Source organism: Talpa occidentalis, unplaced genomic scaffold, assembly GCF_014898055.3.
Source record: "Talpa occidentalis isolate TD23 unplaced genomic scaffold, MPIMG_talOcc4v2.1 talOcc4.13, whole genome shotgun sequence".
NCBI classification, from domain to species: domain Eukaryota; kingdom Metazoa; phylum Chordata; class Mammalia; order Eulipotyphla; family Talpidae; genus Talpa; species Talpa occidentalis.
Genome location: NW_023601322.1, coordinates 20615618 through 20642023, shown reverse-complemented (window position 1 = coordinate 20642023; position 26406 = coordinate 20615618). Strand labels below are relative to the sequence as shown.

Sequence of the window (26406 nt, the reverse complement as noted above, 5' to 3'; positions counted from 1 at the left end):
CAGAATGTCTATGAGCCACCCCCACTGTGCTCAGCACACAGTAGGCCTCACTCTAGTGGGCATGACTTCTCTTTCTCCTTTCTCAAGGGCAGAGCACAATTTCAAAACGACTGAAAGGAAGAGATGGGAAACTTGTCTTTTGTCTGAACAGCCACCTGTAAGGCTTTGTGCCAGGTGGAGTTTAAACAGCTCAGCTTGTGCTCTGCTAAAGTGCTCTCTGGAGAGGAACTGTCTAAATCATGCAGGATTCTCCCTTTGACTCAAAACAACAAAAAGAATTAGATTTTAAGTTACACATTTACATTTGCATATTTCTAATTTTGTATATCCACATTCATCTCAATATTGTATCCCCAGCCTGGGGGACAATATTTACTCAGTTGCCAGTAATGAATAAATGAACCAAAGACACAAATGCCCACAAACACAGTGCAATATACACATCAACCTCAGTTAGTCACTCACTTCCCTTCTTTTCATCATCTTGTCTCTTTCAGACAGTGCCTGACCCCAAGGACACAAGCCACACCCCCAAGTCCTCTCTCCCACATGCAAGCACGCACATGTCAGCAACCCTCTTACTTTTCCCCCCGCTCCTGATGACTTCTTTCCCATGCACCTTCTCCAGGTCCTTTCTGCTTTCCCTTAAGCTTTGGTTTTGAGGGTGATTCTCTTGTTCTGCAGAAATGCTTAGAATTCTCTAGGATCTCAGTCTCCCTAAAATTCTCAGCCACTCACTCTTTCATTCTGGACATATGACCTGAAGTACAACTTGGTGCCTGATGTTAATAGTTGTGTGTTACAAAGTTAAAAAAGTGTTAAGAGAGTAAATCTCACATTAAGTATCCATACAACAATTTTTTAATGAAACAGAGTAGTAAGTGAGAGGAAGGAAAATGAAGTAAGGTAAAGGGATCAGAAAGTGACTGTTTCAAATGAGTTGATCGGGGAAGGTTTCCCTGCAGAGGAGAAATTTATGCAAAAACCTGAAATGACACAGGAGTGAGCCACACAGACATCTGGGGAAAGAGTGTTTCAGGCAGAAAAAAGAGTAAGTACAAAGGCCCTGGGGCAGGAAGCTGCTTAACATTTTTAAAGAGCTAGAGGGAGCCCCTCCTTTCATCCTGACCCCTCATTTCTAGTTTTCCCAAACCTCCCACAGCCCTCTGACCTCGCAGGCTCATGTGACATTGGAGGAGAGGTGCCATGACACAGTGCACCCTGGCTCACCCACTGCTTCCCTTCCCTGCTCCCTATCCCCACTACCCACAGAACTCTAGTGCCAGACACACAGCCCTGGCAGCACAAATGGCTGGGGTCTCAAGGTCAAGTGTTACCAGAGTCTGGCCCCACTGAAAGCCTTGTCACACTCTGGACCAAGGTCAGGGCTTGAATCCTGGCTCCATCCACAACTTGCAATGTGACCTCAGACAAGTCATGTCATCTCTTGGAGGCTCAGCTGCTTTAGGAAGACTGATGGAACTTAACAACCTGTGCCCTGCCAATCTCAAAGATTATCAAGAAAATCAAATAGAGACAATATGTATAAAATATTTTACAAATTGCTTTACAAATGCAGAGATCATCTTCATTTTAAAGATGAAAACCTAGTCCCAGACACATGTCCTTTTTCTCCCAAGATACCACTAACATTCCAGAAGAGGAATAAAAACACATAAGCCTACCAGGAGAATAAGGGGAGAGGTATCTGTTGATATAAAAAGGAATTTAACAGTGTGTGGAAGGAGGAGGGATGGCACAACCCAGGGATAGGACCCATCTGCATGGAAAACTTTAAAGGAAGATGGAGGGTAGAGAAGGGGCATGGTTAAAAATGGGTATCAATTGTGAGTCCATATCCAAGACCACCAATCCCATCCCCAAGCAGCCATATTTAATGTCCAAAGAGGACGGAGGATGAAATTAGATCGCCAGTTCCTGCCTTAAAAAAAAAAAAAAGATGTCATTCCAAGTGCAAAGACATGGGCCTTCTAGCAGCAAAAAGACCAGCAGGGTCTTGAACAACTACCCTCAAAGAAGGCCTATTCTCAGAACAAAACTCCTCTCAGCTTTCCACTGTATCAAATATAAATATGGAAAATCAGGATCACCTGGTCAACCTAAAGAAAAAGACCAAGATAACCACAAAGAAAACTACTGGAGGCACAAAGTAGAATTTAAAAATTGTCTACTTACTGTGCCAGAGATATTCAAGAAGTTATGGAATTCCTTAAAATAAGAACAGATTGCTCAGAGAACCAAGAAAGAGTGTGGTGGGGGCCACAGTGGAGGGGGAAGGGGGAAGTAAAGTCAGGGAAGATAAGTCAAGGAATTTCCTCAGAAAGTAGAAGCAAAAGGCAAAGAGATGTAGAAGATGAGACTGTGCTGAAGGAGCTATCCAGGAGGTCTAGCGTGCAACGCTTAGAGGAACTAGAAAGAGGAACTGGAATAAAACAGAGGAAGGAAATATAAAGAAGTTCAAAAGAAAAGTCTAGAGTTTGGACAAAAGCCCCAAATTAAGACATGCCTCTGGGTATGCGTAGCCTAAGGTACCTAAGGACCTTTCAGAACTGTCATGATGTGAAAAGACTCCAGAGAGAGAAACCAGGTCACCCCCAAAGGAGCGACTAAAATCATGTTCATATAGCCGAGGATGCCGCAGGATGCTGAGAAGCTCTCCAGCAATCTGAGGGGAAATGATTTTCACCTAAAATACAAAAGTAGCAATCAAATCTAAGGGAAGAATTAAGCCAGTCAGACACAGAGAGGGACTCAAAACCTTACCTCCCACCTACCATTTCTTAGGAATTTATTTAAGATGGGTGGAAGCAAATGAAGGAATAAACCAAGAAAGAAATAATTAGTCCTAAGCAAAGAGGAATCCAACCTCTGGAGGCAGAAACAGGGGACGGGCCAGTGAGGTGGCCTAGACAGAAGAAATTTTAAGCCGATAGGTAAAGACTGGCCCCAAGCCCTGTTTGAACAGGTGGACTAAATCATGGACTGGCAAGCTCTGTCCAAACAATTTGGCCCACAACGTTGACCATAAGGTGCCAGGGAGGCAAAATGTGTTAGGTCCTAACTAATGATTATCCCACAATTTCCTGGGGGGGGAAGGCCACAAGCCCACATTCGCACTTAGACTGTAACCCATCTGCATGTGTCCAGGCATAGCCCAGTGCAGAGCATGCCAGGAACAAGCTGCTCTCCTCCCCACCTGAAGAAATTACTCTGTAAATGTCTCCTCCTAACTGACTTAGAGGAGCCAGGCTAAAATCTCCATTCCAGCCCTGGTTTCCACATGCATGAATCTCTCATAAAGCCTTGCCTGGATCAACAACACTTAGTGTTTTCGAATGAATTCTTTCCCTAGAGGGCAAAGGACTCACTCTTTTGGGTGAGGGGCTGCAACGCCAGAAAAACAGCACACGGGTCACCAAGAAAGCAGGAAAATAGGGAATTAGGACAAAGAGTTCAATGGGGGAAAGATGTCTAGAAGCTCCTGAAAAACAGGAAAAATTAATGCAGCAAAAAAGAGGATCACTATTTTCTGATCTTCAAATTTTAGAGTCAACCTATACAGAGAAAACTCCAAAGAGCCTTCAGATGGTTACAAATACAACATACGTGTTATCAGTCTTCACATTTAAAAGTAAACTCACAGAATACTGAAGCCAGACATCAGAACTAAAAGTTGGGGCAATTCTAAGAGTAGCTTCATCTTACAAAATAAAGGATCAAGAGATATTGTCAATATTTGGAAGAACAAGAAATAAGCCACTCAGGCAATCTATAAATAGGACTAAACATAGCAACAACCCTCCCCAAGAGAAAGGGGAGGAGCTGGGTGTGGTGTAAAGAGCCCAACCCCCACCCATCCTGCAAGACACCAGGGCACGCTACAAAAGTGGTAAGTAGAGAAATAACAGCGCTGGGGGACTGCTGAGAGGGATGGGGTAATTGTCAGAAGAAACAGCTAAGAGTCAAAAGGAGCAGGGCATGAAGCAAGAGACAGGCCCTTTTTATTATTGTGGAAAAAAAAATCTAAAAACCCTATTTAAATGTGGTCAGGAGGCTGGGAGAGAGTGCCTGCACGTGGGTCACCAAAACACTAAGACCTCAACATGCCTTGCATCTCCCAAAGGGAGTGATATTGCTTCCCCACCCCAGGGAAAGGAAATTCTGCAGAGGTTAGACAGGGGGTGTGGGCTTTTAATGGGAACCAGCACTTGAGCCTCACCAGTCTCACTCACTGTCCAGTTTGCCTTTCTCATTGTTTCTGAATAAACCCTCAGGTCTCACCCACATCCTGCTTCCACTCATCCTATTAACAAGTGTACCCCGAGCCTATACAGGGTCAGACTCAGGACTCAGAGATGCCTGGGCACAAAGGGGCTACCAGTAGGGAGACCTGGTCTCAGTGCTGGACTCAGTGTGGGCTTCTCCACCCCGAAAAGATGGGGAAGGGACAGCACATGAAGCCCTTGGACAGGGGTCGCAGGCTCACCCCTCAGCTGGATATGAGCACAGGCAACAACTGATTTGAAAGGAAGACACTCTGCGATGACTAAAACGAAGCAGAATCATTTTTACAAGTATCAGGGACAATGCACTTTCGTCTCAAATCATCACAGTGTAACCCCTCATGTATCTGACACTGTCAGGGAATGAGGCATTTTCCATGTGGGAATTTTCCGCTGACTGATCTTTCCCATTGATTTGAGCAATTTTGGATCAGCATCATTGTCGGATGAATCACGCACCTCCGATCTCCTCAGCCAGAATGCCAGCTGACATCCCTGTGACTGAGGGGCTCGGAGCACATCCGTCCAGCCCCCAAGATTCGCAGATGGAGATTTAACCTTTTCCCAATGACTCAGGGTCTCTGCAAGTGCTGCTCATGTTTGGGCTGTGGCACAGCAAGGCCCGTGCGTGCCCGGGTGGCATCAGAACCACTCGGTCAGAAACCGACCTCTGGGCACTCTGATTCCAGCCCCGAGGGCCTGTGACTCTCACCTGAGGACTCAGGGAGGAGCCACTGAGCTCACTATCCCCAGTGGCCCTAGGCTGGCACGGTGACACCCCATGAACAGCCCTACCTTTCCTCTCCCAGTGCCACCAGTGTCCAGACACCCAAAGGGCGACTGCCATGGAAGAGATGGGGCCAACCAGATCCAGAGGTCAGAGAAGATGGCCGCCTAGCTCAGAGGCCCCCAAGAGGGCGCCCAAGGGCAGAGAAGAGAACCAGAGCCAGACACAGAGAGCAGCAGATGCCACAAAAGGAGCCCATGACGAGCCAAGGGAAGGACACAGGTCATGCGGGAACATCACATACACATGCTTAGCTGCAAAGCAAGGACCCGGGCAACTTCTAAGCTGGCCCCTAAGCAGAAGCTGTGACAGGGACTATGGGCTGGTCTGTGTCTCCCTCCAAGCTCGTGTGTCAAAGTCCTAATCCCACCATATCTCAGAATGTGATTGTGTTTGGAGATCAGCTCGTTCAAGAGGCAGTTAACTTAAAATGACAACAAGAGGGTGAGCACTAGTCCAATGTGACTGATACCCATGTAAGAGGAAATTAGGACACAGAGGAAGAAAGTGACTCTTGGAGTCCAAGGACAGAAGCCTCAGAGGAAAACAGCCCTGTCAACACCTCCAGCTCACCGAGTCTCCACAATTGTGAGAAAATAAAGTTCTGTTGCTTAAGCTCCCCGGTCTGTGGTACTTTGTTATGGCAGCCCCAGCAGACTAATAAGGCACTAATCCTAGCATGTGGAGGGGGGAATAAACAGCCGGGGATCCATTTATGGAGTTTCTCAGACCTCCCTGTCAAGACCTTGAAGTAATGATGAAGAAACCATCTGTGCTTTATCATTTGAAAAATTAATTATTTACTCTTTGAAAACTCAAAGGTATGCTCTCAGCGAGAGTGTGTTTGCTTTCCACTGTGAAACATTTAAGGACCTAGGATCTTTGAAATCTGAGAAAAGGTAAAGGCTCTGTGCTTATGAGCTTATGAATTCGAACTTGACTCCTGACTGAAGTCTGGACGGCCATTTATGTCACTAAATCACAACACCATTCACATCACACCACCACCACCTGCTTAAAATCTCCCCACAGCACCCATCACCCTCTGATAAAGATAACATCTAAATCCTGCCCTGCAGGCCCGTGAGCTCCAGCCCCTGCCTGCTCCTCTGGCAGCATGGCTTCCACCTCCCCCCTCATGCTGGCATGCAAGCTGCCCTGACCCTTCAGAGCCTGAGACACAGCAGGCTCCCTCCTGGCACAGGGCCTTTGCACAAGCTGTTTCTTGGATCTGGAATCCTGTTGGCTCAGTTAACTCTATCACCTTCCACAGCGTGTGCTCATCCAGGAACTGAGTGGGGTTGATAAGAAGGTGAGCTTCCTCCCGTGTTTACCTCTAGAGAGGGTACAGAAGCCCCCTGGTTCGTAAGGCACTGTAAACAGCACAGCTAATCTAGATGACATGGGTCTAAACCTTGGAACTCTCCCGCAGCTACCAAATTCATGGAGTCTGAATGACAGTCCAGAAAAGTTGTTGCTGCTGGTTCCAGAAAATAAATGAAGGGGAGAGAGGAAGGGAGGAAGATACATGAAAACTTACTGAGCGCTTATATGTGTGCCACTATGGAAGCGGCCAGGCCATCTCCAGCAACCCTTCAAGAAGAGGCAATATTGTCCCCATTTTATACATAAAGAAAGGGTCAGAGAGGTTAAATAATTTGTATAAAGATGCAGAGCTGGGAAAGTCCAGAGTCAGACCTGGATCCCAGGTCTGCCTGAAGCCAAGATCCATGCTCTTTCTAGAATCCACTACCTGGAAGTTATGTCAAACATCTAAAGAAGACATAGACACAGCTCCTGTCTGGGCCATTGACGGCAGCTGGGCTCATGTCAGAGGGCCTGGACCCCACGAGAGCACCCACACTTTCTGAACAAACCAGATTTCTTCCATATCTACATGTAAGTTTTCAAATATAAATATACATATATATATCCCATCATGATTAACACCGCACAAATTCCCCTGAGCAGGTCTGCTGAAGTCATGGGAATCCTATGCGGGGATGCTGGGGCACACCCACACTGAAGTGCTCAGCAGCGAATGAGTTGCTCCTTCTGTAGGTCGTGAAAGAGCTACATGTGATGCAGTGATGACTTTCAGGTATGGGGGGTGCACAGTTCTTTGGCCAAAGACTAGCTTCTGACAGGGGCTCATGGCACACACTGCCATGAGAAAGGGAGTCAGGGCTGTGAGCAGGGCAATGTTCCCTGCACATCTTTTGGCACCACTTGAATGTTGTCTCATTTAAATAATAAAAAAGAAATATTTTAATGAATGTAAAATGTTTCAAACACAATAGCAAGCGGCCACTCTCAGCCCTGCAGCGTGAGTACTGGATTTCAGGTGAGACGCTCATGTATCCTCTTCAGTTTCTATGCAGAACAGCCCAGTGATGGTAATCGCAGAGACCAGTAACTGATCTGGGAACTGAAATGCCCGAGTCACCAGGGGTGACCTTGCAAACTTGGCCTTTATTCATACAACATGCACAATCATCACTGTCTTCATTGCCCCAGGGTGCTCCCCAAATGTCAGGGAGGCCATAAAAGTAAACCTAGTTCTTGCTCCATCTGGATCCACCATCTTTCCAGTCTCCTTCCACCTGTACCCCGACTGTCCCATCCCCACATGCACCAGGCTGCCCACCCCAGCCACACTTACATGGACAGCACCTTCACTTCCAAGATTTCGTGTCTCAGCTCCAGGCATCTTGTGGAGTTATATTCTAAAGGGCCCTCGTAAAATTCAAAGTACCTGGAAACCAATAGGAACAGAAGTTACTATGCAGAGAAGCCCGCCAGACTTTGGGGGCCTGCTGGAGCTCTTGCAGGGAAAAGTGGGGTGGTCGTCAAGCCTGGTCAAATAAATAGTGCAAACCTGCCCCACTCCAGCAGATGACCTGGTGGGGGCCTCCAGGACCACCAGAGCCCTCCAACTTAATCATTGGGTGGTTGGTTACTCGCAGCACCCCACTACTCTGAGAGTTTGAGCCCACTTCAGCACATGAATTCAGAATTAAGATGCAGGTTTGGCTCCAAGTCCATGCTTGTGAAGGTGAGGGGAGAAGGAGCCAGCTCTGAGCACAGCCTCACTCTGGCTCCTCCTTGGGACCAGCCACTGAAATAGGCAGCACCAAGGTCAGGGTGGTGAGCCTCGGGCCATCAGCGGGCCCTATTCTTTTCGGCCTTTTACTCCTTTCTCCTCTTCTTGGAAAAGTATCACACACTGGCAGACACAGACACAGCTGAGATCTGCTTTTTCTACCACATGCATTTCCTTTTTTTTTAGCATCCTCATGCTTCCATTGTGACTGAGTAAGACTGATATTTCTTTCTCCCCAGTTAGCAGTTGAGAAAACTGAGGCTAAACACTAGGAACTCCAGGTCACACTGTCAGTGTAGGGCAGGGCAGGGCTTGGTCTAGGTCCCACTGCACAGGCGCCCAAGCCCTTGCCATACCAGCTGGCTCCAGGCAGCCCAATGTCCATCCGTGGCTCCATGCAGGATAACAATACTAATTGCAGCCAGTGCTTGCTGAGCCCTCACCACCAGCTAAATCAGGGCCAAGAACCTGACATGAATGTGGGCACTGAGTCTTCATAACCAGGCTGCAAGGTAGATGGCATCATAAGCATTTGGAACAGGCCTTGGGAGTAAGCTCACTTGCCCAGAGGCACACAGATGGTGGGTGGTGGGTTGGCCATGAACCTCCATGTTGTTGTTCTTGTTCACTCAGCTTGTGTCCCCTGGAAAGGGTCCTGTGGCCTCCCACAACCACTTCAAGGCCTCTCCGTGCTATAACTCCATTACCCACCCCCCAACTGAGGGCTGGGTATATGGTCCTCACCAAGATAAAACAGTACAGGCACACCTCAGGATGCATTAGATTTGGCTGCAGGCCACCACAACAAAGCAAATATCACAAAAAAACACATCACACAACTATGTTGGTCTCCAGCGCATAGGTTGTATTTACACTATACTGTACTCTAGTGAGTGTGCAATAGTACTATGACTAAAAAACTGTGTATACCTTAATTACATGTGACCCAGAGACACAAAGTGGAAGCTGGAAGAAAAAAGATGCCAAAAGACTTGTTCAACAGAGGGTTGTCACAAAGCTTCAATTTGTATTTAATGTATATGATGCACATAATGCAATATTTATGGGGCACAATAAAGCAAATGCAATAAAATGAGGTGTACCTGTGGCTCACATAGGGCTCAACCATGGAGGCAGGAGGGGGCCTCCCCAGGCAGAGGCCAGGCACAACCTCTCCTCCTGGCCTCTCTGGAGGTTGTTCAGAAGAGGCTGCGGCAGATTAAGCTGCAGGAGTCAGAGCCCATAATAGCATCAACACCAGAGAATCGAGAAGCCTGCAGGTCAAGTCACCCTGAACTTGGGGTCAGTGTCCTCATGACAACTTACCTGGAGAATCAGAAGTGGGATTGGCACCCCAGGGTCCTTTAAGACATGACCAAGGATTTACAATAAAGTCATTCCTCCAGCACTTGCCAGAAACCTTCTCTTATGGTAGTGATTCCCTGTGTATTCCCACATGCCTGACTTATATGCACAAACTTAAGTATATGCTGTTTCAGAATTACTAAGACGTTTTCTCAATAATAGGTTTCTTTTAAAAATATTTCATTTTAAATAACTGTTAAATATAATATTACATTTAATACTTTTACATTTGTTATATTTATAGTGATTACTAAGTTTAATATGATTTAGTAGCTAATTTCAAACTATCGTAATTATATATTTAAGAACTTTAATATTTTAAAATACTAAAACAAATTGACTCCTATTCACAAAATAAATGGCTTCTTTGTTCTCGGGTCATAAAAGAATTTAAGCAGAGTTAATGAGAACAAGGTACAGAGGATCCCCAAAGTGTCACATTCACTTTTTCCTCTCTGTCTTCTTTGTATTTGGTACTCCTTTCTCTGTCTTTCTCACCTGGCAAACTCATATTGATCCTTCAGTATCCGGTAAAATGCCCCTACTCTGTAAAGTCTTCTCTGACCCCCACACCTAGGGTCCCTCTGATACAAAGAAACATTATATCTTTAATTAAAATAAGTTACACTGCATTATATAATACAGTATCTTGAACATAAGGACTTGGTTATCTCTGTACTACAGAGGTAAGAAAGCTAAAAACTATATTTCCCAGACTCCCTTGCAGCTAGGGTTCCTAGTGGTTGAACTACTCAGTAGCATTTGCTACTTGGATTCGGAGCTATGTTCTAGTTGAAGAATGACAAGGTTCAAGGTGTTGTTTTGCTGGTGCACAATGTGGCACAGCTCTTGGAAACTGCAGTGATGGCAGCACTTCTGTGATTATATCAGAGGCAGCAGATTTCACAGTGGCTTTATTTCACAATGCAATTTGGGGAGGCATTCCTGGAAACTCAGCTGAGGGTCTTTCTTCAGCTTGTCAGCAATGTTGTTAGCTGTACTCTTAATAAATCCCTTTCTGCTTTAACTAAGTGGTTATCTGCAACCAAGAACAAGGGGCCAGCCTGAGGCCACCAAAAAAAAAACAAAAAAAACAAAAAAAAAACAAAAAACCTGACCTTGGCTCTAATTGACATCACTTTCCACTCACACAATAGTAAGTGAGGTCTGGTGTCTTATCACAAAGATCATCATTTGCAACCAGAACCAGTGGCACTAAGTTCTTTGGAACCACTGGGTCACCTGAAGCCATGTTCTCAGGCTGCTGCTAAGAAAAGCTCCAGATTCAAATGATGCAGAAGTTAATTAGGAGGAGACTTATCCTAGAGTTCTCATGAAGTTGGGGGGACTGGCAGACACCTCTTGGATATGCCTCTAAACCAGCTGTGTGACTCAGGGTAAATCACTTCCCCTCTCTGGACCTCTTCTTTTTCTCCTACTTAAAATAATCTGTGTGAACTAGGTAATAGCTAAAGGACCACCCAGCACTAAAATACAACCTCACATTTCCCTCACTGCTTCCCACTCACCGACCAAGCCAGAAAAATAGTATGTATCAATGACCCACAATAAACAAGAGGAAGAAACTTTCAAAGAAAGTTAAAACCAAGCAGCACCTCCCCTTCCACCAGCCTCTCCACTGCCTCCACAAGTGCTGGAGGAATGACTTTATTGTAAATCCTTGGTCATGTCTTAAAGGTGTCACACCTCCCTTCAACCACCTTCCTCTAAGACTCTCTTTTTCCTGCATCCCCACTGATATACCAAAGCGGGCAGCACTGTGACTCTAAATGGTCTTGGGTCATGTGTCTGCTGGCTGTTGTTAAGTGGAGAGACTTTAGGAACTAGGTTCACATCCTTTACCCCATCAGCTAGCTACCTTAGGCTAGTCACTAACCTGAGCCTTAGTTTCTTTATCTGTAAAACTAATTAAAAATGCAGCACATGTGCAACAGGCCGAGTTAAGATATTGATGAGAATTTCAGGAAAGGCACTGGCACAGTGCCTGGCACACAGATGTTTCCAAGAAATATTCACTCTTTTTCTCCCCTTTCTCCAGCTGTCAAAGGGCAAGAGCTGTCAGTGGATGCCCAGCTTACAGCCCCTCAGCTTGCTTATGGCAGAGCTGGGTCAGGGATGAATAACTCAAGAGGTGCCTCTACCATCTGGGCTGGCTGGCATCCTCCTTCTCCTGCTATTACTACACCTCTCTCCTCACCCTGCAGATCAAGCCCACAAGGAGTTCCTGGACATGGGGCTGCACTTGAATACCCATCTCTGTGGCAGACTCTATTAACTATGTGTTGCAGAAGACATCTGGGGCCTGTTCCCTCCCAGGGTTAGCCAATTTCTAGAGATAGTGCAGGACTCATGGCCTGTGAACACACTCTTCCTGTGCAAAACAATCAATCCACAGCTCATACTCTACCTCTGCCACCACCACCTCGCCTCACACTCAAGGCCAATATCCTCAGCTCTAATCACCCCAGGGCCTGGTACCAGGCAACTAGGACAGCCTCTGTACCTCTGAGCCCACTGACATCATTCACACTAGCCAATCCCGAGCCTCTGTACTCTGCCTTACCTGTTCCTGCCTGCTTTTTCCATACTCCCCTGCCTCCCGGCTGACCCTAGTGACCCCACACAGTGGAGTGTACCTCCTGTTTCTAGGGATCTGAGTACACAGAGCTCTTCCTTCACGACAATTATCTCACCACACTGATGACAAGCAAGCACAGGTACCCCAGCAGCCCTCCACGTGGTACCTCTGTGAAGTTATCAAAACTGTCAACATTTGGGTAAAAAGCCTCAGTTTTCCCATCTGGAAAATGTCCCTTGCTTCCTTCCTTTTGAGGGCTGTGCTGCTTCATCTTAGTCTCTATAGATACCTGAGTGGAGGAAGTAAGGTGGCTAGAAGCACTGTCATACCAGGCGACCCTGGACTCTGCTTCCCCACATCCTGAAGGAAGCTATGGGGACCCTGCTATCCAGACCATTACACGACATCACACACGCAGTGTAAATTCTTTTGTGTGATGACAAGTGAAGATGTTCAATGACAAAACCAAGTGGACAATGCAAGCCACAAAACTGACACCCCAAAAGAATTATATATTCATATGTGGATGCAAGGGGAAAGAACTGTAATGAAATATTAATACCTGATTCCTGTGCAATGGGATTATGAGTGATTTTAAAAAAAGCTTTTCTATATTTTCTAGAATGGGATTATGATTCTTTTATTATGGAAATCACTAATATAAGCCTTTTCATTCTAAGTCATGGGTCTCCCTCAACTGACTTAAGTTTCCCCTTCACCTGACAGAAGATTGAACGAATAGTGTCTCCAAACTTCTTTACTCCACTACCCTCTCAAGGCAGAAAGACGATCTCCACCCAGCCTAAAAGGGAGGGGGTGGTGGCATCGCATTCGGGCTCCTCACAGGAATAAATAGTCCCAGTCAGCCAGATCAGGAGCTGGTGCATCTCAGATGCCACTCAGCTTCCGGCAGCCAAGTCAGATGCCGGCGCCAGCATCCGTCCTGCCCATTGTCTGTGTGCCCTTGGGGAAAGTGGGGGCAGGGCTGGGCAGCCCTGGCTGCCTGATGAGCAGGTGAAGGCCTCCACTAAGTGAGAAGACAAATGTAGAGGTGACCGCGATGGCCTGAACATTAATTTCCCTCCTCCCAGCAGAATTGGGCTCCAGCTGTGCAGGAGGCTGAGGTGGCCTCATTTAAGCCTGCCCCGGGGCTGGTGTGCAGAGTCTGGCACTGTCATTCCTGCCAGTCTTTTCCCATCAGCCTGCCCCACAGAGGGCTTGACTGTTAGCCTGGTCTCCTTTTCCGAGCGTCTTCAGGACCATGGAATCTTCCTTGGGAAACCAAGGTACTTTGAACCCCGGGCAACCCCTGACTGGTAGAAGCTGAGGCCCATGCATTCAGTTTTCTATCTAATGCTGCTCTTCCTCCCCAGGCGCTGGTGGTGTTCAAGAGAACAGGGGCCCAGTGAAGATCCCTCCGTACTGCAGGAGCATGGCAGTTAGGCCTCCACCAGCCCCCAGTAGCAGGGAAGCTGCCCCAACTCAGCAAGCTGAAGCCCTGGGCTCCTGTCAAGGCTGGTACCGAGACTTCGAGAACCACAGAGTAGTTTATTCTGCACTGGGTGGGTATGACACCTCTGTGCAAATTAGGAAAAACGCCTTTTTCTCCAAGTGAATTAAGCCACATGCCAGGCACATGACTTGTCTCCAGTGAGAGTGAGCAGGATTTCAGCCCCAGCTGACCCCACAGCAAAGTATCTTTGTACAGTGCCCACCCTGCAAAACTGTATGTGGCAACCTGATATTAGACTCTCTAATTGTGTCTCATTAGTCCTCCCAACAGCTCAGGGAGGCAGGCATTGCTTTCCCATTTTATCCCTGAGACTCAGATTGCAAGAGGGAAAGCAACTTGCCCAAAGTCATTCAACTAGTAAATGGTGCTGTAGAAAAGATACCTTGGGCTTCCAAGGGCCCAGAGCCCATGTTCTTAGTCACTTCAGTGACTTCCTGTCCCTGACTCTGACAAGCATGGTCATCCCGGGGCTTACTCCATGAGCGGCTCGCCCCTCCCCAGCTGCCAGCCCTTCAGGGAGCTTGGTGCTATTTCTAGAGCCAGAACAGCTGTCGTCTCGAGATAGCACACCACCGTTCAGAGCAAAGGCACAGAAATCAGAGCCTGAAAGCTGCAGCTGAGGACTCAAAGCATTGGCGTGTCTTTCCACAAAATACATACGCTAAAATCTACCCCCAATGTGATGCTGGGAGGTGGGGTCTTTAGGAGGCAACAGATCATGAGTTTCATGCCCTGATAATGAAGACCCCAGAGGGCTCCCTCTCACTTACTCCACCACATGAGGGCACAAACTGGAAGCAGGTTCTCATCACCAATGCTGGCATCCCCATCTTGCTCTGCTAACCCCCAGGGCTGTGAGAGCTAAATCTCTGTTGCCTGTTTTTTTTTAAGATTTATTTTATTTATTGATGCATACAAGAACTGGGGTGTAGGCCAGAGGTGTGGGGGTGAGAGGATTCATCAGAGACAGAGTGGGGAACAGAACAGGCAGACTGACTGAAATACACTGCTGAGGGGAGCAGCGGGCAAGACAGGAGAGGTCTGCCGTGCCATGTGGGTAGCTCCCTGGCCCGGGATTGCACTCATGCCACGGTGGCTGGCAATAGCTTGGTAGTCCTGAGACTTTAATCCCTGCACCACCAGGGAGGCCCCAATCTCTGTTGCTTATAAGCCATGCAGTCTGTGGTATTTTGTTATACAGCAGCTTGAATGGATTAAGATAGTGAGTGTGTGAAGATTTGGTCCCGGGTAAGGTGGGAAAATGGGGTTTCTCCAAAGTGTGGAGGAACAAGCTGGAGGAAGCAGGGCTGGACGAGAGCTCTATGAGGCTCCAAAAGGCAAACCTAGAGCCTCTGTTGAGCGCGAAGAAAGCTCACAGCCCACGTGAGGAAGTCTGTCCTCTGAAGAGGCCCTCGGGGTATGAACAGCTTCCAGGCAAGTCTCTTTGAGTCCCACTGCCCACTGGCCAGCAGCGTCTTCAAGGTCATTGATGAAGGAAGGGTGGGCCACACATGACCACATGGAGTGGAAAATTTAGGCTGTCCCAGGGCACCCTATTTTCTAAGCCCCCTAAGTTAATTGTCAGGTGGCTGCTTGGGCCTTCCAGCCCCAGCCTCACCCCAGCCCCCTTTTCTTTCCATTCTTTTCCTTCCAGGAGGCTGAGCTGGGGTAGAGAGGGGATGAGCCCTGACAGAGACCCACAATCATATGTTCTAGAAACCAGGCTCTAGAAAGAGCGCCCCTACATGGCCATGAGTTGGGGGTGAAACTGTGGCCAGGTTCTAACGGGGAGGTCCATTCTGGGGACCCCACTAGTGGCTGAGCAAGGCAAGAGTTTCACAGATGAGGAAAGGGAGGTACAGAAAGGTTGGTGCAAACTGTCATTCACCCCAGAGAATCAGCTCAGCCTCAATGATGGGTCACAAAGCTGGGAGGGGGCGGTGTCAGGAAAGCTCATGGAATGACCTCGCCTGAGGAATCCCTGGTGCTGACAGCCGCACCTCACAGACAGCCTCCTCTGCCTGCCGTCAGAGGCATGGGAGGTGAGGGGGAAGCTGAGCCATCTTTGTTTTGTTTAGTGAGCACCCAGTCCAGAACATTCTGCCAAACCTGACTTCAAATTCTTCCCAGCTGGTTGGAGCCCAAGAGCTGCGTCCTCCTCCACCCACCCTTTTTGGATCCTTTTCCATGGAAGTGAAAATTGACCAGGGAGAATAATGCTCAGCCAGCCTGCACCCACCACTCAGGTGTCAGCGCACTGCTGCGCGCCCTCAGCAACTGTCACCACACCTGGAAGCCCACCTTGAAAGCTCCTTCCCTGAGCTGAGCAGGGAGGTAGCCACTCCCCCAAGGGCTCCTCTTAGGAATGCAGAATCTCCGGGAGCAGGTGGGAGGAGGCTTTTTTCAGAGAGAACAATCTGGGAGACCACTAAGCACAGGGGCTGCGGGAGAGGGAGGACCTTAAAATCCTCTTGCAGCACTGATAACATGGAGAGGGATGATGCACATGGTCACCTATTTAAATCAGCATGGCCATGAGTTACAGGAGCTGAGGCAGGAATAGAAGGTCTGAGAAGCTGAGAATGAACACCAAGGACACCCGGACAACCCTGGATGATCCATCCACAGCCCAGGAAACAGTATCCCTGTCCAGCACAGTCTCTAGCACAGGGATTCCAGAGTCATGCTGTATGGGTGTCCTCTACCTCCCATCTCCTGCGAGGAGTGACTCAGTTTCCTTAAATGTTCCCCATTCCTAAAATCGGGACAAGACTCTACTGGCTGCAAAGGTTCAAGGGTGAGGATTAAAGGCAGTGTTATGGCCGGTGCCCAGCACAGTGCCTGGCACACAGTGGCCTCCTATAGCCCAGGGCCATGGCATTGCCTGGCGAGACCCAAGCCAGGTCTTGCTCCTCCACGGAAATGCTTTTGACTTTGATGCTGAGCTCCCGGCACGCTTGCCATCTGTACCACACAATTTATTACCTAATTATAGATGTCTTGAAACAATTAGGGAACAATTCAATATAGCATAATAAAGTTCCAAATTGAATTCAGTCAAGTTCCTTCCAGCTCTTAAGTATGATGGTTCCAAACCCCAGCCCGTGCAGTGCATGAGAGACACTCACGCAGACCACAAGCCAGAGAGGAGGGCTCTGCTCCAGGCCCAGACACCTGCTGGCTCCCTCTTCTGAGGGGTGGGGAATCTCTGGTCAGGGCATGTGTTATCTGGGACTCACCCATTCGCTTGTGGCCGGTGCTACCCTTCTGCTTGGGAATTCCCTAGCGCTCTAATCAGGAAACCCAGCAGCAAGAGAAGGAGGCTATCTTGGGGGCAACAGTCCTCTTGGGGGCCAGGAGCCTGGGTCAGCTCTGTTCTAGATCTCAAGGAGAGGGGTTCCTTAAGTTGTACCCAAACACCAGGAAGGCCAAGGCTGTGCAGAGTCAGGAGAAGAGGCCAAAGAGACCACCCAACCGGGCCGCCTACGGACTGTGTCTGAAACTACAGGGTCTGCAGATCCCAAAGTTGCATCTGTAGGGATTCTGCCCAATTCTTCAGAACCTAAGTCTCCTTGGGATTTGGAGGATACCGGAGCAAACACAAAGGGTTGGTGTGTACTTGCTCGCTAGTTATCTCTGTCGTCCGTGCGGACACATCTTTCAAAAGGTAAGGTTAAAGGCACAATCAGGGAAGGCTTCAAGGAGGAGGTGGAGTAACAGGTAGATATGGTGGGAGGACAAGGACTTGGATATGGAGCAGGATCCAGTTGGCAGAAACCAAGTGAATTCTTTTGTGCTGTGACTATGGGCCTGGCTGAGTCTGCCAGTGCCTAGGGGACTCCTGCCTCACTGTCCTCAGTTCCCCTGTGGCTGGGGGTCCTTTCGCTGGGGCATCCAGAGGCAATGACAAGGCTGTCCACCCTGCAGCACCAAGGTCACCATGGATGCAGCTGCCTCTCCCTGGCCTCCTGGCAGTCACCGGGCAGGCAGGCAGTTGGTCACAGAGCATGAGGGCTCTCCTTCTCTCGCCTTCCCTCTGACCCTTTCTGGGATTTCCAAGTGTTTGGGATTTCTCAGACGAGTAATTCCAGAAGTATATCACGTGTCTTCACCGTGTTCCCTGTGCTAGTAACAGATTATCTGCCTTCAGTGACTCCTCCGCTTTTTCCACATCTCCTCCCCAGTCTCCTTTGCCCACCCTGCTACCCAGAACCCTCAAACTACCCCACTACTGAGGTTGCTCAAGAGAAAATCTCTGATCATCCCAATCTGGGAATGAGCTGTTGATTCCCAAGTATTTCCCCTTTCTGGGGTTAATTTTCAAATACAGTGTGGAGAGAAGACAAGGTTGAAGGCAAAGGAATAAATCTCTAAAGGAGAAATCAGGGACATTGACACTTGCTTTCTTACCAAAGGCCTGTACTATGACCCTGCTCCATTCATTCTTTTATTCAATGAACATTTTGTTTGTTTGTTTGTTTGTTTGTTTGTTTGTTTATTTATACAAGCACTGGGTACAGTCAGAAGCGCGGGAGGGTGAGAGAATTCACCAGAGCCAGAGCGGGGAGCAGAGCAGGCAGAAGGACCGAGGTACACTGCTGAGGGGAGCAGCGGGCGGCAGGAGAGGTCTGCGCTCCATGTGGGACCCTCCTCCGGTGGCGGCCGGGGAGCAGGCGCTGCAGAGGCTGAGGGCAGCTTCGCAACCCAGCATTTGTCCAGCACCTACTGCGTGCCAGGTGTCCTGCTGGGTGCAGAGAATGCAAAGATGGAGAAGCACCATCATTGCTATCTTAGTGGGGGAGACAGAAACATCAGCACCTCATTTCAACATGAGCCTGTCTTCCAAGACCTTCCCACCTGTTCAAAGTACCCACTTAGCCGATCAAAAATTATTCTTATCTGCTCATTAAAGCAGTTCCCCTAAGGACACTTAATGGACAACACTTTTAGACCTAGACTTGGAATTAATAAAGCTATACGTCAGTATATATTTTAAAACTCACACACTTTCCATTCTGGCTTGGATTTCCCCCAATGAGAAGCTCTGCCCACGGTTTTTATGAGCACTACTGGCCTGAATTTCCTCTGCGGTGCTCTTTGAGTTTTCCAGACCAGTTATTTGGAGCTGCTCCTTCTCCTGTGGCTCCTAGTAGAGCATACAATTTATGAGTCATTTGCTTTTTTCTGCCCCTCGTTACCCTCCGGTTATATAGGGTGCCTCCTGATTTCCCTTCCAACCCAGTTAATAATAAATGGTAGCAGGCTGTCCCGCACGTCTATATACCACACGACTATAGATAGCAAAATATGCCATGCACTGAATTATTCAATAGCTGGATAATACCACGAAGTTCATCACAGATGCCAGGCACCGAGAGTTGTTAATTGGGATAATGCACTTTCCCTCTGCAGAGCACTTTCCCCGGTGTCCTCGTGAGGTCCTCCCCCAAGCCCGCAACCCTGCTGCCAGGAGCCATCCTACCCATTTTAAAGAGGCCAGAAGCTGCTCCTGCAACCAAATAAAAAACCTGCACCATTCCATTCACTTACACCAGGTATTATTTCCATGTATAGACTCCAGCTATACCTACTGTGGTTTCTCACCCAGGTAGGTACATTTGGGGTCAATCAGGAATTGGGATTTGATATTGGAATGGTCCCCCCAAATTTTGGGATGTGTGGTCATCACATTTATTCTGTGACTAAGGGAGTTCTCGGTCAAATGGCAGCTCTCCAGGAGGAAATCAATTCAAATTGGTGGCAACGTTGAGTAAAGGGCACCTTAATTCCCAACACGCTGACAGAGGCCAGCATGTCCCTGGTCCTGACGCAGCCCACTATTAGGGAAAGAAAAGCGAGCAGAGTCAATGGGAGAGAGTCAGTAAAGGGGGAGGGGCAGGAGGTGGAACGGGGAAGAAAGGGGAGGGGGGAGGCAGGGACTAGGGATGGAGGACAGTGGGCCAAGGAAGGGTAGCAGGGAGGAGGCACAAAGAGAACAGGTGGGTCGAGAGGCAAAGAAATTAGAGACAAAACCTCTCAGCATGGGGCCTCCCCGGTGGGTGGTGGGTGGTGCAGCGGTTGAGCGCTGGAAGCTGCCTGCAGTCTCGGCCACCAGAGGAGGGTCCCACATGGAGCGCAGACCTCTCCTGCCGCCCGCTGCTCCCCTCAGCAGTGTACCTTGGTCCTTCTGCCTGCTCTGCTCCCCGCTCTGGTTCTGGTGAATTCTCTCACCCTCCCGTGCTTCTGATTGTACCCAGTGCTTGCATAAATAAATAAATAAATTAATTAATTAATTAATAAATAAAAATAAATCTTAAAAAATAAATAAATAAACAAAAACCTCTCGGCATGGAAGACAGACGCAACCAGCGGAGGGAAAGGCTAAAAGCAGATGCATGATGGTTTCACCACTGCCCAGGGGCATCTGCCCAGAAATGGTCCCCCAGCAGCCTGTCCCTCCTTTCTCAGTTGATTCACATTTTCTAGCCAAAACTTGCAGGTGAGTTGTTTAAGAAGTCCTCCACGGTAGGGGCAGATACTGCCGAGTCACCCAGGCCATCCCCATCTGGGTGCTGAGAAGGCAACAGAAGGCTCAACTCTGGAGGCTCAACATCTAAAGGGCAACCCTGGGAGGCACCCCGGAGGCGGAGCAGCTGGCCAGGCCCCCAGCACACATACATGGGAAGGACCGGGGTCCGAAAAGGCCAGAATAAGACCCTGACCCCAGACCAAATTAGCAGCTGCCCCAGCACCCTGTCTGTGGACAGCACTGGTTTCTGACAACGGAGCTACATCTTTACTTTTCTATGTTTTGAATAAAACATATATGGCGGCAACCCCTGAAAAACACCACTTCTCCTCTGCGGGAATTTAATATTTTGGTGTCAAAATTAGCAGCAACAAACACTCAGGCCTCTTTCCCATTGTGACAGTTCTCAGAGTTGGCCCATACTTAGAAATGCAAAAATGAAGGTATGAAACAACACGCTCATCCCCTGGAAGCTCTTAGTGAACTGGTCCCGGCCTCACCCAATTCCAAGCAAAGAAGACATCTTGCCTTGTCAGAAAAAAATCGCCTACAGTGCCCCCCTGTAATATGTGGGCCCTACTGAGAATATTCCGTTTTCATTCATCCAGTGAACATTTACTATGCTCCTACTGAATACACAGTGTACTTAATGGCTGACTTGAGCTCCAAACACTCAGCAGATCAAGAAGAAATAACCATGTAATGGTGTGAATGTCAACCCCCAGTGCCATCGTGGGTGGAAGTGGTCCCCAGCCAAGGTCCTCCTCACCTGTGGGCAGGGCAGTGACTGCCTGCACAGTGGGATTTCAGGGGGCAGGGAGCCCCTGCCTGACAACAGCCCCCTGTTGCCCCCCACTCACACACCCACAGAGTTTGAGGCTGACACCTGAAGTCCTCGCATCAGCGACAGAGCTTGAGACCCAGACTCCCTCCCTAAACCACCACCCTTTTGCCCCAGAAAGGGACCGGTGAATCCCTCCTTTGCTGTGGTTGGGTGCTATCCCTCACCCCTCAGTCCCCTCAGAGGCAACAAGGCAGGACCACAAAATACAATGAGCTTGGAGCCAAGTCTGCTTCTTCCCTGGGGGTCACTTTGGGGGTGGGCCATGAGGCAGGGGCTGTAGGGTCAACCCCCAGCGGCTCCCCCCTCCCTGGTCATTTGCTGGGGTCTGTACCTGGAGCTGGAGTCACTGCCGCTCTGCACTGCTGGGTCGTCCGTGACATTAAAGAGCCCCGTCCAATTGGCCAACTGGTCACCACTCTGCCAACCAAACTGGAGGCCTCTGGCAAGAGAACGAGGCAGTTGGTACTCACGCTCACACGCTGGGTTAAGCCCGTCTACCAGAGCCACATCCGTCACTCTGCTGAGTGACACACGCCTCGACTGTGCACTTAGTGCAGAAGAGGGTGGCTTCCAACCAGGAGGAGGGTGATAATGGGCATGGCTCTTTGCAGTGTTCTCTGCACGTCCACACCCATCCCATTTCATCTTTCCTGGCTGGGACAGGTCACACATTGTACAGACAGGGGCACTGAGACTTAGCAAGATCAAGGTCCCAGAGCTTTCCAGCCTCCTAGCGCCTGCACTCGCAGTCCCTGCTCCTGGAGAAGACACCACAAGTTTCATTCGGCATGTGGCCATCCTCATAGGCCAGACGCACTACAAAGCTCTTAGTGCAATCTTGTTTCCAAGACATGAGGATACTCCTCCTGGCTTAAGATGACAGACTCAACTCACATGGTCATCCTGCTCCCTCCCCAAACCTGGCTGGATTGACAGCAAAGGGGAAATTGAAGGCGAGGGTAACAGAAGAGGCAACGTTTTGAAGATAAAAAGCAGGTGGGCCACTGCCTTAGGCCAGACTGGGACCCTGACTGTCTATAAGAAGCAAATCTACTTTCCATGCCCAGCACAGAAAGGCTCAGAAATTGGTGCTCACGGGGGCCACTGAAGGTTGGAGTGCAAAATGGAGCTGAAAGTAGGAAGATTGATTTAAGTTTATATAAGGAGCAGTTAGACAGCCCCCCCCCCACACACACACACACACTAGAGGGCCCCTTCCTTAATCCAGGCAGTCCGGCACTCGCTTGCCTGCCCACCCCACAGATGTCAGGAGGTGTGTTCTCTGGAGCTGAGCCAGAGCTCTGCACTGTTTTCCTCATATAGGTGTCCCCCGCTATCTGAACATAGAATGTTACTATTTAGTATAATTTGGAGGGTTATTTCTGGGGTCTTGGAAGGCTGTTACCATTAATTAATATGGAAAATTTTTGAGCATTCTCAAAATAACCAAAAAGAAAGTTCTACTTCTAATATCAGGGAAAACCTGCACAAAGAGACACTAAATTGAAAACAGCCAAAAGTGGCACCTGGCTTCAGGATGCTGGCCCCACCACCCTGCCCCACAGGTTGGCTCGGGATGGGTTTCTCGGGGAGAACTTGACCAAATGTCAAGAGAAAAAGCTATGGAGGAAAGGGCTGGTGCCACCCAATTACCCCATATGGATTTCTCAACTTGCCACCACTGACATTTGGAACTGGACAATTCTTTGATGTGAGAAAGTGCTGTGTATCGTGGGATGTTGGACAGCGTCCCTGGTCTCCACCCTCTGTGCCCACCTCAGCCCTCACCTTCCACCCCCTGTTACAATAATCAAAAATGTCTCCAGATATTGTCAAGTGCCCCCGGGGCAAAGCTGTTCTGAGTGAGAATTACTGTGGTAAGACACTGCCCACTGCACAGAGCTCCAAAGACCTTCTAGAGAACTGCTTGTCTTTAAATATGAACAGGCCATCAAAGAACTGGCACATGAGGCGAGCTTCAGCCTGAGAGAAGAGACTAAAAGAAACAAAAATAAAACTCTTATAAAACACTTCAAAATAAAGCCTTTTAAGAGATGGCCTCTGTGCTGAGGGAATGGACAGTGATGTGTGCAGGAGCTGCGTCTGGTCCACCCACGTGAGCCACTGATAAGCCAGGTGACCTCAGCCAAGTCTCCGGACATGTGTTCCCGGCTTCAAGGAAGGATGTCTCAGATGTCTCCAAAGTCCTGACTAGAAGTATCTCGAAGCTGAGCCGTCTCCTATGCTCACCTCCTGGGAAGTCGAGGTGGCCCCATGAGCTGCTGAGCCTGGTTTCCAGCCAGACTCCAAGCAGAGGATGCCCCTTGGGGCCTGATAGCAGAATGTGCATATATGGGTGCTCAACCCGGCTCTGCCGAGTGACTGCTGTGTTCTTCTCATGGCCGCCGTTCTCCATGGCAGAGGGGAGCTCAGCCTTCATAATGAATGAACAGAAAAGCAGGAAATGGGCCATAGGGACCCACCCTGAGGAAAGGAATAGGGGCAGCTCCCAGGACAGAGCCTGAAGCCTCAGCAACAGGACCATCTCAGTCTCTACCTGCACATACATTTATATATGTATTGATGTATAAAATATACAACTGCATGTATATTTATATCTCCATATTATTTATAATATAAATATCACATATTCATATTTCTATAAAATTGTGTTATAAACATAAATCTAGCATTAATTTTAAATAATACAGCTATAATATAAATTTATTTGTTTATCTACTTATTTATTTGAAGGGATTAAATTTCCTGTCCAAGAGATCAGCAAGAGAGAATTTGGATTTGTTTTATTCAGAAGGAAAACACTTATTGCGCGCCTACTACAAATCAGGCCCCGTGTCTGCAATCCTCCTCCATTCCCACAAGTGCCGAATGTGGAAAGTCTCATTATCGCCACTTAAAGATGATGAAGCCTGCAGCTCAGAGAAACTCTTGGCAACGTGCCCAAGGTCCTATGTCTACAAGTGGCCAAGCTAAGATCTAAACCCAGGCCCTCTGACTCTAAGAAACTGCACTAAAAGCATTTACCAGGCTGTCTGCAGGCCAATAAAGCAATGTTTCTGCTTGGGAGTTTGCAAATTAGCTGGTGTGCAAGCATATTCAAGCAATTCCCAGCTCAGCTAGCAGCTGTCTCTCCCCACCCAGCCCACCCACAGTGAGACCCCTGGTGTCCCTTCCCAGGAGAGATTCCCCCACATGGTTGGGGAAGTGAGAGACTACTGCGCAGACATTCATGACAATATATTTAAGGAGGAATTCTGATGACATGAAAAGGTGTGTGTAACAAATTAAATGAAAAATGCAGAAGGAAAGCAGCAGTGATTTTTTTGTTGTTCCATTTTATACCATACAGCTAGCTCTCTTTGAAAGATAGGATTAAAGTGTGTTCCTTCTCCAGCAATACCTTTGGATCTATCGCAACAAAAAGAAAGAAAAAACCTGTAGTTGTAAAATGTATTTTATAACTTAAACACCATTTCTGAGATAGGTATAGGAATTGTCCGTTATTAGTCAATTAGATAGCAATGGTAAGAAGATGTTTGAAGACGTGAAGGAGACTAACAAAGAAAAAGGATATTTTATTCACTCATTTATTCAGCAAACATTTACTGAGCATCAACTATGTGCCAGAAACTGCTAGGTACTGGGGCAAGAAGCCCCTTTTCAAAGTGCTTACCTAGAATTAAGGTGATCAAACTAACCCACATAAAAACAACAGCAGGCAAGACAGGGCAAAACCAAGGGCAAAAAAACCAAGGGCTGTTTATGTTTCATTTATTTTAAAAAGAAAGAAGATTTGAAATAAATATGGCAGAAGGTTCACAAAGTTCAGTATCATTAATTCTCAGTCATGACTATATGGGTGCTTGTTATATTATTCTCTATATTTTCCTGTACTCAATTTCTTATTAATAAAAGATGTTACAACGATTTTTTAAAATCAAGTGTTGGACTATGCTAAACTGGGGTCACTGTCAAAGCCTGGGAGGAGCGAAGGGCAGGCACTTCCTGTGCTCCCTTAGCCTTGCAGAATCTTAGCACCCAGCAGGGGAAGCTGACATGAGAGCTGTCTTAAATCTAGAGAAATGTGACACATAAAGAACTCTTTACGCCGAGCTATTCACGGCTGGATTCAGATAGAGGCCTTGAGCGCTGAAAAGTTTGGGGTGCATCTCACTCTTGTGTTTATTCAAAAATTACATACCTATTAAAATTAAAAAAGCTTTCGTCAGATTTTTGGATTATCTGTGATAGATTTCTTGAGGTTCAGCTTTTCTCTGTTTTTGTGGTGGCTGTTAACCACAGCCCTGCTTAGCTGGGTGACCCACAGTCCTGCATGTTAACCCCCTGCTCTCACAGCAATAAATCCTGCGGCCAGCCGAGGGTGGCGAATACAGCCCAGGCTTCCCAGAATCAACTTCCGGGGGAATTTCAGGGCAAAAACCAAAATCTGACCCCAGAGAAGCAATTTTAAAACAGACAGAATTGCCCATTTGCGAGGTATTACCTCCATTAGTACTAGCTTCCAAAAATTATGAAGGGTATAAAATATATACCAGTAACTTAAAAAATACATGTTCCAGGCACTGTGATAAGTTTAAATGTCATTGACAGTCCTCCCAAGACCTGGGTGGCAACTGTTGTCCCCATTTCAGAGCTGATGAACTTTAAGTTCAAGGAAGTCAGATTCATAACCTGCCCAGGTAGTGGACAAAGCAGAAAAGCATTCACGTGCATGCCTGACCCAGAGATCTTTGCTGTTTCCTCCTCCCCTTTTGCCCCACACTCCTCATGCTTTTTCGACAAAAAAAAAAAAAAAAAATTCCAGTATTTTTAGTATTATGAGAGCTGCTGTCTTTGCTGTGGATCACTCACTCATGAAATCGATATTAAAAACCTTAGATTATAATTTTAAAAAGAAGGTCCTCCTAAATCATCTCTGAATCTTCTCCCATTTTGATTGAAGACCCAAAATCATAGATTTCTTTTTTTTTTACTGATTTATTTATTTATGCATATAGGAGCTGGGATACAGGCCAGAGTTGTGGGGGGGGTGAGAGGATTCACCAGAGGCAGTAGGGAACAGAACAGGCAGACTGACTGAAATACACTGCTGAGGAGAGCAGTGGGTGAGTCAGGAGAGGTCTGCTGCACCATGTGGGTAGCTCCCTGGCCAGCCAGGGGATTGAACTCGTACTGCAGAGGCTGCAGATAGCTTCATAGGTTGCGTCTCAACCCCTTGCGCCACCAGGGAGGCCCCCAAAATCACAGATTTCTAACATGGGACTTCTGGCACTGGAGAAATTAGCGGAGACAATTTGTGGGGGTTGGGGGTTTAGGGAGC

The 26406-nt window shown here is 47.9% G+C and overlaps 1 protein-coding gene across 3 annotated transcripts in view; it reads right to left on the bottom strand.

The window, feature by feature from the left end:
- Positions 1-26406, bottom strand: part of ST8SIA5 (ST8 alpha-N-acetyl-neuraminide alpha-2,8-sialyltransferase 5) — a 63853-nt gene that overhangs the window by 18926 nt on the left and 18521 nt on the right. For 2 of the 3 annotated variants that reach the window (XM_037508570.2, XM_037508572.2), the window contains exons 2-3: positions 21376-21483; positions 7754-7846 (exon numbers count right to left, since the gene is read on the bottom strand). In XM_037508570.2, coding sequence (XP_037364467.1) covers positions 7754-7846; positions 21376-21483 — 201 coding nt within the window. The remainder of the gene's footprint in view (positions 1-7753; positions 7847-21375; positions 21484-26406) is intronic. The other variant, XM_037508573.2, reaches the window with a different exon arrangement.